The sequence below is a fragment of the Vigna angularis genome, chromosome 3 (genome assembly GCF_016808095.1).
Source record: "Vigna angularis cultivar LongXiaoDou No.4 chromosome 3, ASM1680809v1, whole genome shotgun sequence".
NCBI classification, from domain to species: Eukaryota; Viridiplantae; Streptophyta; class Magnoliopsida; order Fabales; family Fabaceae; genus Vigna; species Vigna angularis.
Genome location: NC_068972.1, coordinates 10747993 through 10766650, shown reverse-complemented (window position 1 = coordinate 10766650; position 18658 = coordinate 10747993). Strand labels below are relative to the sequence as shown.

At 30.0% G+C, this 18658-nt stretch overlaps 2 protein-coding genes across 4 annotated transcripts; both read right to left on the bottom strand.

The window, feature by feature from the left end:
• Window positions 1-3750: 3750 nt before the first annotated feature.
• Window positions 3751-7520, bottom strand: LOC108321961 (monocopper oxidase-like protein SKU5). 2 transcript variants are annotated; one of them, XM_017553886.2, is made up of 9 exons: window positions 6602-7520; window positions 6401-6510; window positions 6030-6300; window positions 5735-5855; window positions 5287-5647; window positions 4708-5076; window positions 4287-4543; window positions 4072-4165; window positions 3751-3976 (listed from the first exon to the last, which is right to left on the bottom strand). In XM_017553886.2, the coding sequence occupies exons 1-9, from the start codon at window positions 6755-6757 to the stop codon at window positions 3919-3921; spliced, it is 1797 nt and encodes a 598-aa protein (XP_017409375.1). In that variant the 5' UTR covers window positions 6758-7520; the 3' UTR covers window positions 3751-3918. The 2 variants fall into 2 exon arrangements, with proteins under 2 accessions (XP_017409375.1, XP_052730655.1); XM_052874695.1 differs by lacking the exons at window positions 3751-3976; window positions 4072-4165 and having other exon boundaries at window positions 4282-4543.
• A 600-nt stretch (window positions 7521-8120) lies between these two features.
• Window positions 8121-10904, bottom strand: LOC108321968 (ras-related protein RABC2a). Of its 2 annotated transcripts, none has more exons than XM_052874696.1 (6): window positions 10519-10904; window positions 9352-9420; window positions 9053-9097; window positions 8774-8895; window positions 8544-8672; window positions 8121-8426 (listed from the first exon to the last, which is right to left on the bottom strand). In XM_052874696.1, exons 1-6 carry the CDS (start codon window positions 10664-10666, stop codon window positions 8322-8324), a joined length of 618 nt encoding a protein of 205 aa, XP_052730656.1. In that variant the 5' UTR covers window positions 10667-10904; the 3' UTR covers window positions 8121-8321. The 2 variants fall into 2 exon arrangements, with proteins under 2 accessions (XP_052730656.1, XP_017409382.1); XM_017553893.2 differs by having other exon boundaries at window positions 9032-9097; window positions 10519-10902.
• Window positions 10905-18658: the final 7754 nt, after the last annotated feature.

Here is an 18658-nt window from a genome sequence, read left to right as displayed (position 1 = left end):
ATATATATATATATATATATATATGTGTGTGTGTGTGTGTATTGTAAAAGTTGTGTGTGAACAAAAATCTATTAAATTTTTATAATCTTATAATCAATATTTATAAAATATACAATAAATTCAATTTATCTAGTGACATGTCAAATAAGGTGATTAGATTTTTCTAAAAAATGAAAGTCAATATTTTCATTAAGGTAGTATAACCACAGATTTTTTTCTTTCTAAAATTTAGTTTATATAACTTTGTAGTTTTGTTTGTACACTAACTATTGTGTGCATTGCAATAACGGTTCACATTCCAAATATTTAATTATTGATTAAAAGAGTATTATATATATATATATATATATATATATATATATATATATTAAATTTATTAAAAGAAATAATATATGAAAGATAACGTTTTAGACACTAGTACAATATTTGGTTTTAAAGTCACACAATATATATCATTTCACATCAAACCGCTGTCTATCAAAACGCGTTGGCAAAAGTGAAATTAAGAGAACTTTATAGACCTCGGTTGCTTGCAGGACTGAAGCAGAAAAATGCTACGACCTCGGTTGCAGGAAGAACCGGTGCCTAAAACCCCTGACAACTTTTTGAAAAGTTGATACTACCTCGGTTGCATGCAGAACCGAGGCATAAAGCCTCTGCCACTCCCTGAACACACACTGAACACGCTTCTACGGCATCGGTCCCTCTTAGACCCGGTGTCAAAAGCTACTTTGGCCTCGTTTTGACCGAAGCATATAAGCCTTCTTGGGCTTGGACCTTCTTGGGCGACGTCCTGAAACCAGGAAGACCATACTGCCTCGATTCCCTTTGAACCGAGTTCTAATCCTATATAGTTTTGCCTCGGTTCATAACCGAGGCATAAAAATGCAGACTTTTTACCTCGTCCATGTATGTTTCAGGTCAAGAACTGGTGCCTATAGGCTAAAATAACCGGTGCCATTACCTCTAAATGCACTAGTGAGAACAACTTAATTTGCTTGACATATTTTTATATGAATATTGACTTTATAAAATATATATTTTACTTTTTGTTTCATAAGTATTTCGTGTAGAAAATCGTAATTTGAATATAATAGTGAATCAAAATTTGATTATTTTAATAATAAAAGTATAAAAAATAAATATAATTTTTATAAATAGTTTTATTATTCTAAAGTCACATCATCTCTTCTCTTTAGAAGTTTTAAGTGTGACTTCATCAGAAGATGCCAGATCACTAGGATGATCTTTGAGACGAGTTCTCCACTTTTATCTAATTAGTTTCTTTAAGTAAATTAATTTTCTACCCTTTTTTCTTAATCTAATTCTTCTTCTTATGCATGTGTACTGTCTTGGTTCACATGTTGTGAACCTGAGTTTTTAAAAGATTTTCTGCTGATTAGTAGTTCTAATGGTGTATTTTGATCGTGTTTGTGTTATTCTTCGGGACAAGTAGCGCTTTCTGTGCACCAGGAGGTGTTTATAGGTTTCTCAAGGTATTTGGTTGTCTTTCAGATAAGAGAAGCTAATTGCATTTGTTTTTTAGTTATAGATGTCTTGAAATTTATGTTTTTCATGATTGAGTGATATGACGATGTTTGATTTGTTGAATTTGGTCTATGTTGGATGTTTTGTGTGTTCTTTACATTGATTGAATTGATGTTGAATTGAAGAACTTGAATTTGGTCAATTGAGCAAGTTGGTATGTGTCCGAACACTAAAAGCAGTTTTTTTTTTACCAAAGTACTAAGTAGGGAATACCAATTTGACCATTTGAACAGTTTCTTTTTTCTCCAAATCATAGAATTTATTATACTGATATATGATACATTTTTTAGTGGTGGCAAGATGGCACTAAGCACCAGTTCAATGTGCAGGTCTGAGAGTATTTTAGCTCCAAACCATTGAGTGTCAGTCTTGTAACACTCAGTGTTAAAAAATGTGAAGGCTTAGGTGCTAAACAGTAGTAGAGCACCGTTGAGAGCCACTTTTCACTCCAAGTCTGGAGCAATTTTGTTCCCAGATGCTAAGCGGCATAAGGGTGTTGTTGAACGCGACTATTTGCAAAAAGAATGATTGTCGTTGAGCATCACATTTTGTTAGAGGTCTAGCATTGGGAGCCACCTTTAAGCGATAATGTATATGTTGTAATTTTCTTATGCTTTAGCTTGTTTGGGATAGATTTACCATGGTTTTTATGTATGTTTAAGATATATTATGATGATGTTATGGAGTGATAACATTGTTGTGGATATATGTTGAAAATGTTGTGGAAGAAATTTCAAGGAGAAGTTTTTTATGGTGTTTTTAGTAGTGTATGCATTGATATATAGGTTTTGTATTATGAGTTATCTTGTCGCTATATTAACCATCCAATTTTAAGTAGATAAGGGTGGGGTATATGGTGAAAGGAACAAGAGCTAGTATAGGGGTTTTACCTTGGCCAAAGATGTTAACGGACTAATCTTGTGTGTGACAGGAGAGGATGAAACTCATTGGCAATGACCCTATAGAGTAGTAGAGGCCACCATAAGCGCATAACTTGTCAGAGTCTGATATTTACATTATCCAGATGGTCAAGTCTAATATAAATCTTTGTATGTGTTAGGGATTGTTGATGTGAATTATTTATGTCTTTGTATGTGTTAGGGATTGTTATTTTTACATATTAACTTATCCTTTCATCTGTGTTTTAGAGTTAGGATAATTTAGTTTTGTATGTTTTCTTTTGAAAAACTTTATTATGCTTTTGAATGAATGTAATACTATTTTTTAGTTGAACATTTTATATATATATATATATATATATATATATGAATTATCTATTTTTAAATATGTGTGATATTCTTTTAATAGTTTCACATTATATGGTACTTTTAATTTTTAAATACAATTTAAAAAACATATTGTGATACAGTAAAATGAAATCGAAATAATTGTCTACATAATTTACATTCATTTAAAATCAAGAAAAAATAGTTTATAAATCTTTGCTTTTAATTTAAAAAAATATGCTCTTAATCACTTTGAATTAAACCCTCACGGATTTGCTTTTGATTCTACTCCAAAAGACCTTTTATCAATGAAGGTATCTTATGTGTATATAAACCAATGTCCATCTCTTGTTTTATCTGATGTGGGACTTTGTTTGTACCTAACAATCAGGTAAGCAAGTTCCGTTAAGATGAACAGTGGTTGGAAATGACTACTCGTGGTTGTGGTTGATTGGGAATGTTTCCGCTGGAGTAGGAGTGTATTAATGTAGAAGGGACTCACCCTTGAGTGGGAGATTGTTGGGAATCCAAGTGTGAGTCTAAGTTTCACATTGGATAAAAATAAGAAAGTAGATCATTATATAAAAGTGAAAGACCCATTAACTCATTGCCTTAAAGTTTTTGGTAGAGAGTGGTGTCAATCTTTTATATGATTGGGTTTATATCTCATTGGTGTTTGTATCTCCCCGTTGAATCCCCTCTTTGATAGATAGACCCAGCATTGCAATCACATAATTACTATTTTCTTTTTAAAATATTTATGTTCAGTTTTATTTTCTTATAAATATTTTTTATTTTAAAATTGTATTTGAAACAAAAATTTTCAGCCACTCCCTGGAGACCTAAATTGTCAAATAGATTTATTCGATTATATATTAAATAAATTATTTCTGGAAAGTAGCACTAAACCAAACTTTAGAAAATCAAATTATAAGAAAGTATAGAAATATGAAAATTAATTCTAAGAGACAAAGAATAAATAAGAAATTAATCTTGAACTATACCCAAAATATTTGAAGATATGCAATACTTGTTCTATACATTTCATTCATGATGGACCAATTTAAAAAGAAAAAGAAAAATACAGTAGGAGTTTTTGTGCTTCATATCTCCCATCTCCTTAGCAAAGGGTGCACCATCTCAATTAATGAACACCAATATAGAAGAAACATATGACAGTGGTGATCATAGCAATCAGATACCTATTATTCGTATTGCAGAGAAGTTACAGAAAGAACATGTGTTAGTTTATAACAGACAACAGCATAAATGGTGTAACAACACAAACTGCTAATACCTTGTTTTATGCAGATTACATGCATTGGATGACGGAGCACTTGGTGTTGGGGACACTGAGGGAGCAGGGGTTGGAGCAGGAGGTTCATACTTTCCTGTCAACATTCAAAAGGATCAATACCATAATATCACACCTTTTCAAAATCATCATTCAAAAAACAAAGTTTGTAAAGAAGGTTAAAGAACAGTAGAAAATACTTATGAAGATGCACTAACCACAAAGAAGGAGATTTGGTGGAGGAGGCTTCTCTTTGGCAGGGTTGGGATCAGCATCATAAACCCTCACATAGAGCTCTTCACCCAAATACCAGCTTTGCAAGTTCTGTGATCTCAGATTCCACATTCCTGGGTTGTCAGGGTACACATAAACTGCACTCCACCCTCCAGGGTACACTTGCACACTCGATCGACCAACAGGATCATACAGATTATAAGTTAGCCGTGATTCTAGACTCCATTCTCCTTCTCCCATTCTGAAACCAAATATTTCTTATTTATCACATCCAAATTTTAATGCTGAAGCTGCTCTCACTATAAACTTAGCTTCTAATAACATGTCAAATGTTGCAATGCATATACTTTTCTACAAGGAACCTGACTTTCTAGTAAAATCCTTCAAATGAAGCAGATTACTTACCCGACCACAAAGAAACTATATCCATCTAAATGCCAAGTATCAATCATGTCTAAACTGTTTTTCAGCACTATCTCCGTCCACCCTTTGTGCAATGCACTGGCAACGAAAACTCCACTCACGGCCTTTGCATTTGAACTGTTCTTAGAAAAAGCATCCAGTTCATATACTCCAGTTCCATTGGAAAAGTAATCAGCTAGCTTCAATGGAGTATCTGGGGTCAAGTAAGACACATTGTTGACAGTGTAGCGAGATAATCCATCAATAGTTGCTACAGACGCGTTTAGAATGAAAGTCTCAGATATTGTCACATTTGAAACATTGAACGTTCCCTGAGGATTAGGCCTTGCTGCTCCAGTGGTCAGGTTCCACCTTTAATTCAAATAAAAAACCACAATGTGAATGTTTGCGTATGTTCAAACATTGACTCTAGGATCTAAGTTTTCGTAACTGCTCAAAACTTTTTTGGGGGCATTATTGATATTGCAAACATTATAGTATGTTGACAATAAGAAAGCACACAAACAAACGCAAGAAATTTGAGCTACACTACACAAGTACCATTTTGTGGCATGCAGTTACCTGATGGATTTTGCTTGGTTGATGGAGAACTGCACATCAAAGGGATCTGGACCACTTGGGAGAGACCCCTTAGCTGGTGTGGTAGAGTTATCATAATGAAGCACAGCAACGCCGACGAGAGTGCTATTATCTGTGGCATTACTCACTTTAGGAGAGGCCACTATGTAGTAATCAGCAGCATCTTCATTTGCTGTGACAAGAACTGAATAGGATTGACCTACATGAACATCAAGAGACTCCAACTCTATTTGATTGACGTAAGAACCTTCAGTTTCAACCAAAACCATTTGATGATTTTGAATCCTGAAGTTGAAGCTCCAAGTTGTCCCTACGTTTGATATCCTTAGCAGATATGTTTTTCCTGAGACACATCATCCTAAAGGAGTTAAGATAATTGACAACGTAATCATAAAGTGATTCACTAGCCTTTCTCTTATTCAGTTCTCACCTTGTGTAACATTGATAGACTCATATGACACAGAAAAATTGTTCATATACGGTCTTTTGCCGTTTATTAGCATCCAATCAGGAGGAAGAGCATTAGCAGTAGACAACCTGTACCTAATGTCCTGGTCGAAATAATATTCAAAAATAGCAACAAAAAATAAATACAAAATAAGAAACTATCGATAAATTAAAGATCAGGAAATGAAGTATCATTCCATGGAATTGCTGAAGGCATAATAATGTCAATGTTTAAAAGTGAGTATCGACAGTCACAAGGCAAGAAAGCAGTCAGTCACCTTGTAGCTGGTGCTGTACCAGTCTCCAATCAGAAGATCAAATTCTGCCTCTGGTTTTGGAAAAGGAACACTGATCACAGGTCGATTGTTGACTCGAATTGGACCAAACCCTCCACCAGCTTTAAGGAAATTGATGGAAGGAAAATAGGAGAATGTGCCAATCTGGTCTTTGACTAGGAAATCATAAGTCCAATTCCAACCAGCTGGAATGGGGCAGTTTGTGCCAGAAACGCCATCTTGCCATGAATCTAACCTTTGCTGTATACCATTCCTACACCAAAATGAAAATATACGAATCTTGGAAGTGGTCATCAGTAAGACTAATTGATTATTTGAAGAGATAAAGAAAGAGAAAAGTATGTACAGAATACCACGTAAACAGCAAGGGATCATCTAAACCATTGAAAACATTGACATGAATATTATCATTTGTTGTTGCATTTATAAGGGGTCCCGGGAACATGCCATTGATTGTTATTACCTGCAGAGTATATGAGCAATAGTATTAGTGAAGAATGCATGAGTAAGACAAATAAAAAGATGAATAGGTGAAAGTTATTTATAATCCTCACTGGTTGATCAGAAGAAACAGGCTTTAAATTGAAGTCGATGGAAACGTGCCAATCAAGGAATATGTCAGCACTAGTGGCTGTTGTGACTAAGAATGGTAGCACCAGAATTGCACAGATAGCATGTTTGAGTTGAGGAGCAACAAAACCTGCAGCCATTGAAATGCCACCACAGTCTCTTGCTTTGGATGTTACTATATCAGTGCCTCTTATTAGTTGGTTTTCAAGAACAACGCCCTAACAGTTTAAATAGCTTTGAACTTATCAACTGCTAAACATGTAAGGAACAAAAATCCGAGAGGTTCTGTTCATTTCAAATATAACAGCCGGCCAAAGAAAAATCATTAATGTTGAAAATTTACTAATGTTTGATATTATTGTCATCATATTTTAACACAGGGCCATATAATTAAATAAGTGATGAAGTTGTATAAGACTAATGATTTTTCTAAGATGTTTTATAGCTTGGGTTGTTAAATTTATAATACCATAACATACTCTATATTATTATTGAAAATGTATTAAAAAGACGGAATTATTTTATCTTTTACGTAATTGTTTATTTTTCCGCTTACATAATTTTATTGATAAACTTCAGCAGAACTAGGGGTGTAAGTTGAGTAGAATAGTGGTTCAAAAAGCTATATCCCTATCCAAACAAAAACTAAATACAAAAAGATAGTATGTATCATAACATCCCAACTTGCACGTAAAGTGATAACATTCCAACGTCTCAAGTGTTCCTCTTCATATCTTATTCTTTCTGCCATAACTAGATAAGCATCCTTATATAAATACTATGCTATTAATATTAAATATTTTAACTTAAGTTTTTTTTTTTATGATGATTGTTTGTAATTTTCTATATTATCAAAATTTTCTTAAAACTTAGTTGAAAGTAATTATTTTAAGACTAAATAATAACGGGGATATCATGTCACTCTAAAAAGTAAAAATTGCAATATAATGAAAATGTTTAAAATCTTAACTCTATAAATATAAGAAAAATCACTTTTTATTTTAATATCTAATATTAGGTTTAAAAAATATTTTTTATTAAAAATTATTAAAGTATTACCACTTAAAAATGTTAATTCTGATGTTAATTATTAATTGAGATATAAGAAGAAACTCTTTTGTTGATTCTTCAAGTCCTCAATCCGTAATAATCTTATTTAAATTCTTATCTTATTTAAACTTTAATATTAAATGATCAATCAGCAATTAAAACTGAAATAGACTTCAATTTAACAAAAAAAAAAAAGAGTAATTTTCAAGACTATTTGTACAAATATCTAAAATATATTTATCAAGCCTCTAGTCTCACCTCCAAGTTAACGCATTCTAATAATTATTATTCTTTTTGTTTACATTTTTTTTATCGATGTATCATTTTCATTGATAGTTATCTCCAATAGTTATAAACTAAACATGTTTCTACCTAATTTTTCTTTTATACATATGGTCACAAGTGGTAGAGTTTGAATCCTGTCCAGAAGAACCTAACATGAAAGTAAAAATGTCACATAATAAAACTAAAAATTCAAAATTATGGAAATATCCATCTCAAGCATCCTCTTGTGAGAGTTATGGAAATAGGCTGGAGCATATGATCATCCAAACTATCTGAATGTGACAATTGATATGATACAAAACCCTGCTATAGTAACTATAGTATCCCTATTGAAAAATCTATTAAACATATCATGGTGCTGCATATTTACTAAGAACAGCAACCACCTCTTTGAGATGTCTCATACAACTGTTTTTGATTTTGCCTTCTCACTGCAAGAGACCCCTTTTCCCTTAAACCTGGCACATCTAATATCTGTAAATGTTAAATGGAAGAACAAAAATTTAGCAAGTCACATGTTGTCGGAAATTTAAGGAATTACATGAAGAACAGAAAGAAGAAATTTAATATCAGATATGATTATATATATACCTTCAATGAGAGATCATTAAAGCATTGCTGAACATTTTCTCTAGTTTTAGCACTACACTCTAGGAACAAGCATCTATGTTGCTGTGCAAGAGCCATTCCCTCTTCTTTGCTTACGGCTCTTTCACTCTCCTGAAAAATAACACAACTCATAGTCTTCAAATTCCAAACAATGAAATGCAAGAAAACAATGAGAAAAAAGATACATAAGCTCTATGGTTTCAGTCTTTTACCTTATCCACCTTATTTCCAACAAGAATTTTGATGCTATCATGATTAGTAGAGTAAAGCTCAACTTCTTTTGCCCATATATCGATGAGATTTGTAAATGTCTCGCGTCGTGTCACATCATAGACTAAATAGAAAATAGAAAGAAAAAAAGAAAAGGTATTAGATGCAGACACTAAAGGCAATACTGAAAAAGCATAAAGAAGCAAATGTTCATGCAAGTACAAGCATTATTTTCAAGAACATAGATATAGATAGAATACCAAGAATGATTCCATGTGCACCTCTGTAATAAGAACTTATTACTGTTCCAAACCTCTCTTGACCAGCTGCAAACATTAAATCAAAGTTATAATCCGTTGACGACAACTCACCATTGCAAGGTGAAACCTATTTAAGTTCTTATTGCATACACACAAACTTGATGATTTAATTCTTAACCACGTATTAAGCAATATTATCATTACAACAATGTTCACAGTGAGTAGAAAACTGAGGTAGTAAAAGGAAAATTCTTCACTGCATAAATACGCATCAGAAAATCCTTCAGCAAAAATATGATTAAAAAGTATAAATCTGTTACCTGTGTCCCAAATAGTGAGCTTCAGTCTCTTACCAGCAACTGTGAAAAACTTTATCTTGAAATCCACACCTTAAATGATTCAAGAACCAACAGCTCAGTATGTAACAGTGTGATGGTACAACAAATTACTCTGCAAAATTCCTTATGCTATGAACCACTCAATCATATGGAAAGTATAAAGTTTAAAGTCAAATGCCTCAATATTATAATAAATCATAACCAACTGTAAGAGACAAATAAAATACCATGAACAAAGAAGGTTAAATGTATCACCGCACAAGACAATTGCGCTATTTAACCGTATGTATGCATGCACAAGATCAATTGCTTCAACTTTCAAATAAGATACTGATAATGAAAATAAAATTCCTCAAAAAATAAAAATGGGTGATTTAGCAAATTTCAACGAATGTGACATTCATCACGAAAAATCTTAAGCAGACGTTTAGTTCTTTTCCTGTTTTCTTTTGAAATTGATATCAATTTTGCTAATAATTAAAAAAAAATGCCACATTGTTTTTCAAGATTCTGGGTAGAAAATTTCACTCACAAAATGGTGAAACAGAATCTTGAAATGTAATGAAAATAAAATCTTGAAAACCTTTTGAAAAAACAAGGTACGGGTGTAGCTATTAGGAAAAGGATATCAACTTAATGGAAATTAAAAACAAATCAAACCCTCTCTAAGATATGACCAAGTCCAATTTCAATTATAGGAAGACCTTATAAGAGATTTCTTTTCCCAATTCAGAAAAGTTGTTCGCAAAATGGGTTAACCAAAGTGTTTATCCGGCACAAGTCAAACCAAATCCAAAGAATAAAAATTGGCAATATGGTCCAACAAGAAGATACGGATATAAAAAATAAAAGGGAACCATAAATTAGAGTAAAATATAAAAGACCAAAAGGTCCACAAAAGATATCTGAAAACTGAAAGAAAACTGACTTGACTCCATAAACACTTTCCACAAGAATGCATGAGTCTATGAAACACTTTAAATGAAAAGTTTTCAAAAAGATTGACCCTCATCATTGTTTGACAGAAGTCTTGATAAAGGTGTTGAATTTGCAAGAACACAGTTCAATCCTGTGCCACCCTGTTCCATTTTCCGAAGCAAGAAAGAAAAAAGGAAGCCAAATTCACAGAACAGAGACAAAAGAAAGTACCAATGGTGGGGGAGAGATCATGGATAGAGTTAGAATTGGAGATGAAGCTGAGGAGAAGACTACTCTTGCCAACAGCAGAATCACCAATCAAAAGAACCTTGAAGGAGTAATCGTAGCTGCTACTGCCAACTCTTGAAGCAGAACCCATGTTTTGTTTCTGTCTTTTACCACCTTAATTCAAAACTGGACCATGATTGTCTTGTCTCTCCCTTTTTCAGGGTGAAGAATTGAAAAAGAAAAAGGATGAAGAATTGAGAAAGCAAAGATTTTTGTTTGAATATGAGAGAAAGAGGTGAGTTTGGAAAGATAGCTCAGGCGGTTGAGAGTTTGGTCCAGAAGATCAAAATTCACAATGGTTAGGACAAATGTCCTCTTTCTTCCTTGTGCACTTTTTCTTCTTTTTTTTTTTAATTTATTAAGAATGAGATTGGATTGAGTTCACGCGCGTTTCTTGTTTCACGCAACATGGGACTTTGTTCTTTCAAGTGTGCCGGCCATATTAGTGTTTTGTCTCCTTCTCACTCAATGTTTTCTGAAACAAAACCACACATCATCATTTTATCTTCCTTCTTCTTAACTACTCACTCTATTCTACTTCAAAATATGGAATATTTTTCTTTACCTCCTTTTATAAAAATTAATTGTAAATGTAAAAACAGTAATTATTATAAAAAAATATATTAAGAAATGTTTCATATGTATGTCAAAAATCATTTTACTTTTGAACTTAATTTGCTTATAAAGAATTGACTTCATGGTTGAACAATTTGTTGTATATCAATGATTTGGGTTCTAGATTTGGACAATATTCAAATAACTTGTCTATTCAAAATATACTATATTGATGCTTGAATTGTGTATTTAAAATGGTCAAAGAAAGCTGCAATTAATATCAAAATTTGATCAAAACTGTTCTTTATTTGAAAAGAAAAAGCCCTTAATCTAGGTAAGTTTATCAGTTAGTGAAATTTAGGTAGGTTGATGAATAAACTCACCAGAAGAGAAATGATAATGTACTAAAAAGGTTTAGTCTATCAATTTAAGTGACATAACTCTATTTTTCTTGTAAAGAGGTAAATGTCATTGTCCTGGCATTTTCTACAGAAATTTCCTTCCTAGAAGGAAACTACAAACAAAGCAACAAAGCCAGATAAAAAGAGCATGTAACTAGTACATCAAAAATAAGCATAGAACTAAAGCAAAAGCAATATCAATTTCGTGCTTATGGAAGTTTCCATATTTGTCATTTTTTCTTTTTGAAAGAAAAAATCTCTATAGTAGGTGTACTTTAACTCTTGGTTAAATACTTTGTTGAGCTCAAAATAACTGATAATGTGCTTGAAATTAATTACCTGAATAATGTCCAAAACAAAATACAAGATTTTCTAGAAAAATGTTTTCAGAAGCGAATCATCCATGTTGTACATTTTAATTTTATCAAACCAAACTACTACACTGATATAAAACTAAACGTATAATTTGTAGCATCAAAGAAACACTACATTTTGGAAAATTAACGACAAAAGTCGTGCAAATTTACGTCATCATCCTCTGCACAAGTTCTTGGCAACAAACACACCACAGTGCTAACTGATATATATGTCTCTCTGTTTGGTCTATGATTTGAGCTTTGAATGGAATTAGGTAAAGTTTAGTGTGACATGATATAGTAATTATATTTTGGTGTTTGGATTATTTAAATTAAAATTGAATAAAATATGATAAATTTTATTGGTCAACTTGTTTATTATAACATAAATTTACTACTGATTAAGAGCAGTGAACATGAAAAAATGGATATAGAAAAGCAGTGTTAGTTAGTTATTGCGTGTTGAGCTGCTAATCCAAGCATATAAATCAACATATGATGATATCTTACTTCAATCTGAAACTTAAATCTCTTGCAATAAGTGATTAAGTACTATAGAAAACACAGCGTGAGGTGATAATGATCTCAATATTAATTTGGTCTTTCTCCACTTTTATAACATCAATTAGAATATTCATAAAATAATAAAATAAAGACTTAAAGAGAGAGAAAAAAAGTATGTTGAAAATATTTACCACTAAAGAGTGTATACACAGAAGAAATAATGAAATGTATCACACAATACTTAGAGTTTTAATACTATTACTTTTCTTTAAGTATAATCTAATAAATCTATTGAATGAATATTAAATTCACATAATTAGACTGTAGTTGATTCTTTAACATTTACCCTCTTTAATTTATCGAACTCAAAACAAAATCTTAAAGTCCCAATATGAATTTAACATTAGTTAAGAGAATTTAAAAAATATCATAATTATTTTGGCGCAACACATGGTGAATAGTTAGAATTTTGAACAATGACAACCAACACATATCAGAATTCTCCACACACGATCAACAATACGATAAAGGCAACATTGTCATCAAAACATGTAATTAAACAATTTTAAGAACAAAGGAATGTGTAAACCATGATCAACTCAAAGGTCTTTCTTGATCGTCCATTAATTAGGTGAGTCCCAAGATAAAAAAATTTATTAGTTATTATTCTAAACTAAATTACTTGTCTGAAATAAACAATATCTTCTCTGTTAAAAATTAACTTGAATAGGAGAATATCTTTATAAATATCTGTAAAATCGAACACTGACATTAAAAATCAAATAACTTGAAAGTTAAGAATGTATGAAGTTAATGATTTTATAAATTCATCACAACTTGTGATAACACTGTTTATTGATAAAACCTTGGACAACCAAGATTTACTCCAAGTCCAAATCAAAAGCAGATATTTCAATTATGAATATGAGAAATAGTTACAATGTCTTGGTGGTTAATACAAGAGAAACATTAAACATGGAAGGAACCACACAGTTATAAACTTAAATCAAGAGAAGTTAATCAATTCATAAAAAAAAAATTAATTAGTTGAGAAATAACTTCCCTAAAATTGTGAAAATGGGATTTGATTCCTGTTAAATTGTGACAATAATATATCTCAATCAAAAGAGGTGAATTAGTTTAAAACTATTTTTATTCTTTTTTGAAAATTTGGTGGTGTATAAAACTATTTTTAATGAATTATACTCGTTTAACTCTTGAAGAGTTTACATTTCGTCTTCTTTCAACTACCTTAATTAAAAGGAAATCCACTAATAATAAGTATCAAGATTATATAATATAAGATTCACCTATTCTAAATCTCTAATTACAACACAAACAAACTCCTAAAGATGAGGCTACACACTAGCACTAGGAACCAAGAACATAGTCCTAAGGGTGAGATTATACACTAGAAACTTTGCCTAGCAAAGGCAACTACAATTCACAAAGAATTACATAAAAACAAAACCTAGTACACCTTTATTACTAATATTATAAATAAACCAGAATTTTGATTTTTCCTTGATCTTTTCTTTCATTCTTGAAGCGTTGCAACTTGAATTTTCTCAATATTTGGCTTCTCCAATAATGCTCCAAGACCTTATAAAGAATGTGTTTGTTTCACAATTAAAAGCTCTAAGTATTTTTTTTGTGCCTGTAAAAGAAATAGAACACTTATATGTAACAAAAACACATATTTGTCAATTTTAATCAATTACATTAATTTCTTAATTGATTAAAATTTACACAGTTTTAATCGATTAGCTAATTTTCTTAATCAATTAAAATAGAGAATAAGACATCAATTTTTAATAGTTTTAGCATTAAGTACAAATCATCATACATTCAACATAGATTGATACCACATACAATTAATCATAGTTTTACAACTTATTTATCAAATCAAAAACATTCATCAACATCATCAAAAATAATTATTCAAAGTACTCCCTATAAACAATTCCAAAGTGTTAACCATAGCATAACTTCACAAAATCATAAAGTGTAAGGTAAAAGTAGGACATATATGAAAGTCATTTTAAGTATTTAAAATACTTTTGTAACTGTGGTCACACAAGCCATTTAAGGTGCACTTGAGTGAAGTGGTGCAGCAAGGCATACTATCATATTTTGCTAAAAAATGAGCATAATCTATTAATTATTCCTATTATATGATATGACCGCATGATACTACTACTACTGTGTCCACACACCGACGTAAACTTTCTACATTTCTTTCAAAGTCACGTTAACTTTCTATGACCACACTAACAACGAATCTTTCAATTCCCAAATTCTTTTACGACTAAAAAAATCAAAACTCCACATTACTATACACAAATACTTCATATTCATAAGCAAATATAAGAAATGTATAAGAAATTTGTTTTTTTTTTGTTATTTAAAATAAAATTTAATTCGAATACATTGATGGTGATTATGCAACTGAATTTGCCTCTAATAATGTACTAAAAATTAATGTGATTTATTTAAGTTGTAAATGAGAACATAATAATAACAACACATTTGTTCCTAGTACGCAAAGTTGTTTTTCTTATCAATAGATGATACTATTTTAGTTACATTGTAAAGATTTGCTCAATCTAAAGAAGTGGGATCGCATTTAATTTCAAAGTTGTATATGTAACAAGGATTTTTGTGATAATTACTTTAATAATTATTTATTGGTAGGATAAAAATTCATTCGAGTAACGTAACATCTCATAATCACTATAAATAAATAATATATATATATATATATATATATATATATATATCGGAATTTACTATACCGAATTTTAGTAGACAAAAATATCTTTATATATGATGGATTCTCACTTTTAAGGTTAAGGGTATTTTAATAATTTTCATTTTCACAACTTAAAAAAAAAAAGAAACCTGAAACCCTTATTCACCTTCCTCATTCCTCTCAATCCTTTCTTTTCCATTTCTCTCACTTCAACCTTTTCTCTGTCATCCTTACTGTAATCCCAATTGAAAAAATCATAAACATTTGTCGTTAAACAATTTGTCTTTGTAAAGAGTTGAGTCATTGACATATTCACCTCCAGGCAAAGGTTCATTCAAGATCTCTTCAATTTCACCATCTTCACTAACCTCTCTAATTTCATCATCTGCATATGTTGAATCATCATCTCTAAAAATTACCAATTCTTTTATGCTTGTGAAAATTGGATAAAATTAGATAAGACAAAAATTATAAAATGAAAACTCATTATAAAATCATTTTTTGTAATATTGTTTAACTAATGTTTGTGATTTTTTTCAGTTGGACTACCATAGGACACAGAAAATGTTGGAATGAGAGAGATGAAAGAGGATGTTAGGATGCACATGGATTAGGAAATGATAGAGCTAAGATGTAAAATAAAAAATTTAATTTCAAAAATATATTTTTATAGTCATATACAAATATTTACATATTAATTAATTTTTTTAATGGAAAGGATCAGTCAAATCTTGAACTACTAACCTATAAAATAAGTAAGAATAAAAGGACTTTAGAGCAAAAAAAAACTTATTAATAACTCAAATTTCAATTTCAATTGGTTGAAGATACCTTACTTAGACCACTTTCTAGCTAACGATCTACATTGGAGAAAAGGATAAAAGAATGTTTCAGATAATGCTGAGAAACAATTATAGAAAATCAGAAAAATAATAAAGAGAAACTGAAAAATCAAAAAGAAAGAGAAGGGTGATGAAGTAAATGAAGAAAAGAAAACAAAAGGACCTACGGATTCTTAAACTATGGCAACAGTTTGGTGCCCATAGGGTGTTACGTGACTATTAACACTTTGATTTCAAGCTACTCTGATGGAGGGACACATAATACTCAAATTTAAAAGGTGGAATACGAAGAAAAGGTTAGGTATGAGAAAAATAAGGAAACAAAAGAGTTGAACAAAAGAAAGAGAATAACATTTTTTATTTATTGAAAGTGTTTAGGAATGATAAGCTTTTGTAAATCTTTCTGAAAAGGACGTATTGTTGAGATTTGGATATTATATACTCAAATCCATTATGTGGATTTGTTTTTATAGAATGAAATGGATTTCCTTTTTGTTATGGTTCAACCTTCTTTAAAAAAGTTGTATTTTAAGGAAAAGTTATCTAAGGTGTGTCACCTTTAGATATGAAAAAGATAACACTTTCAATGAATGTTTGTTAACCATTTATAGTCTCACAAACATTCTTAAAATATAGTGTTGTTAAAAAGGTCATTTTTAGTGTAATGTTTATGTTTTTACCATATTATTCTTCAAACAAAATTAAGATAAAATATATTTTTTCCAAAATTATCAACTTCTTAAATTTTTATTCATTTCCCTTTAATTTACTTTTCTTAAAAAGATATAAATTGGACGCAAATGATAAATTAAGAATGAGATGAGTAAACGTTAAAATTTGTAATCACTACTATAGAAAAATGTGTATTACGATGACGAAAAAGGTCTTTCTATTACGATAACTTTTTCATTGTTGATCATGTCATTGTGAAAATTTTAACTCAAATCATAATAGATAAGTCAATGTAGTGATTGTTGTAAATCATGACGATATTATTTATTGTCGTTATACAAATAAATTACATCAAAATAATTAAAATTTGAAATTAAACTATCGCGATGGTTCTCTCTTTAATCTTCGTGTGATTTGAAATTTAAATAATTTGAGTATGATGAACATATATCATGATGATCTTTGTCATAAACATCGTGGAAGTAACATATATCACGATAGTTTTATCATAATTATTTTGATGAAACTTCGAGGATAAGTTCTATATAAATCTGAATGAAAATTTTTACAATAATAAATGTGAATAAATTGTTTACATTCTTTGATGAAACATCACACTTACATTTGGACATGAAAAATGAAAGTTGCCCTAACCATCTTAGTTTTAATGCAAGTCACATATTTATATTCAACTAAGTTTGACATTAAATTAAATATACAGTTAAATAAGAGATTTTGATCAAACTAATTTATTTATAGTATAAATTAGGTTTGAGAAGTTTGAATTTGATATGATGAAGGGAGATGCATGATGGTTTAATGGGGACAGAAAAATATAATGGGATAGTGACATACATGGCATATATAAGTTGAATTTGTTGAACGTCACTAATCACCAATCAACTACTTACACTTATATAGTATTGAAGTGTTAATGTTTGACCCTTTGATAATGATATGAGTCACCCATTTCCACTCATTTTTTAGATATACAATACATTGCACTAAATTTGCGGAGTTTAACAAAAAAAAGAGTTATGGATACATAGTAATTGAAGTATGGATTTTTATTTTATATATATATGAATATGTATGTATGTATAATATACTGTCTTTTGTAACATGAAGGTACATTATTATTTTTTTAAAACATGAAATTGAGACTAAATCATTTTATTAAATATAAAAATACATAGGAACATGTTTTTAGGAGTAGGAAAAAATATTTTGTGAAATTGTATTAGTGAAAATAGGCTAGTTATAAGCAATATAGTGAATTGGTGTAATTAATTTACTGGAATATATAAAACATATTTTTTTAAATACTTTTTATGTTGTCTATATTTATAACGGATGCAGGTCATAGAAAATTAATTTCAACCTGCATAAAAGTTCGTCATATTAGTTCTGAATATTTTTTTTATAATATTTTAAAGTTTTTGAAGAGGTAAAAAGAAGTAAAGAATGTTAAATAAATATATACATTATAGAATATAAAAATAATTAATAATTTTATACTGATTTTATTATACTTGAATTTATATTGTATCATGTTTCAACAATTTTGTATTGTCTTGATAGATAGAGATCTAATCCGATACTCAAATATTGATGAAATGTTCAAATGTTAATATAAAGTTTATGAATTCAAAAATTAGTTTTAAGTTTGTTTTATATCTGATTTTGTAATTAGTTTTGATTTAATTAACATCTTATAATATAAAAGGTATTCTAACAAAAGATAGAAAAATGTATATTAATTTATATTTTGTTATTATTTTTATATTCTGTAACCGAAATTTTATCTTTTTATTCGAAAGATCAATCATTTATAACCACTTTATTAATAAATAAAATAACACTTCCATAACAAAAGGATATAATTGTTTTATCACAAGGTCGTCATTTCCTTCAAATTTCCTTCAAGTTAAAAGAATTTACTGTATTTTTTTATTTAAGTTACTCACATTTTTGTTACAACAAATTCCAACATGAGTTGAA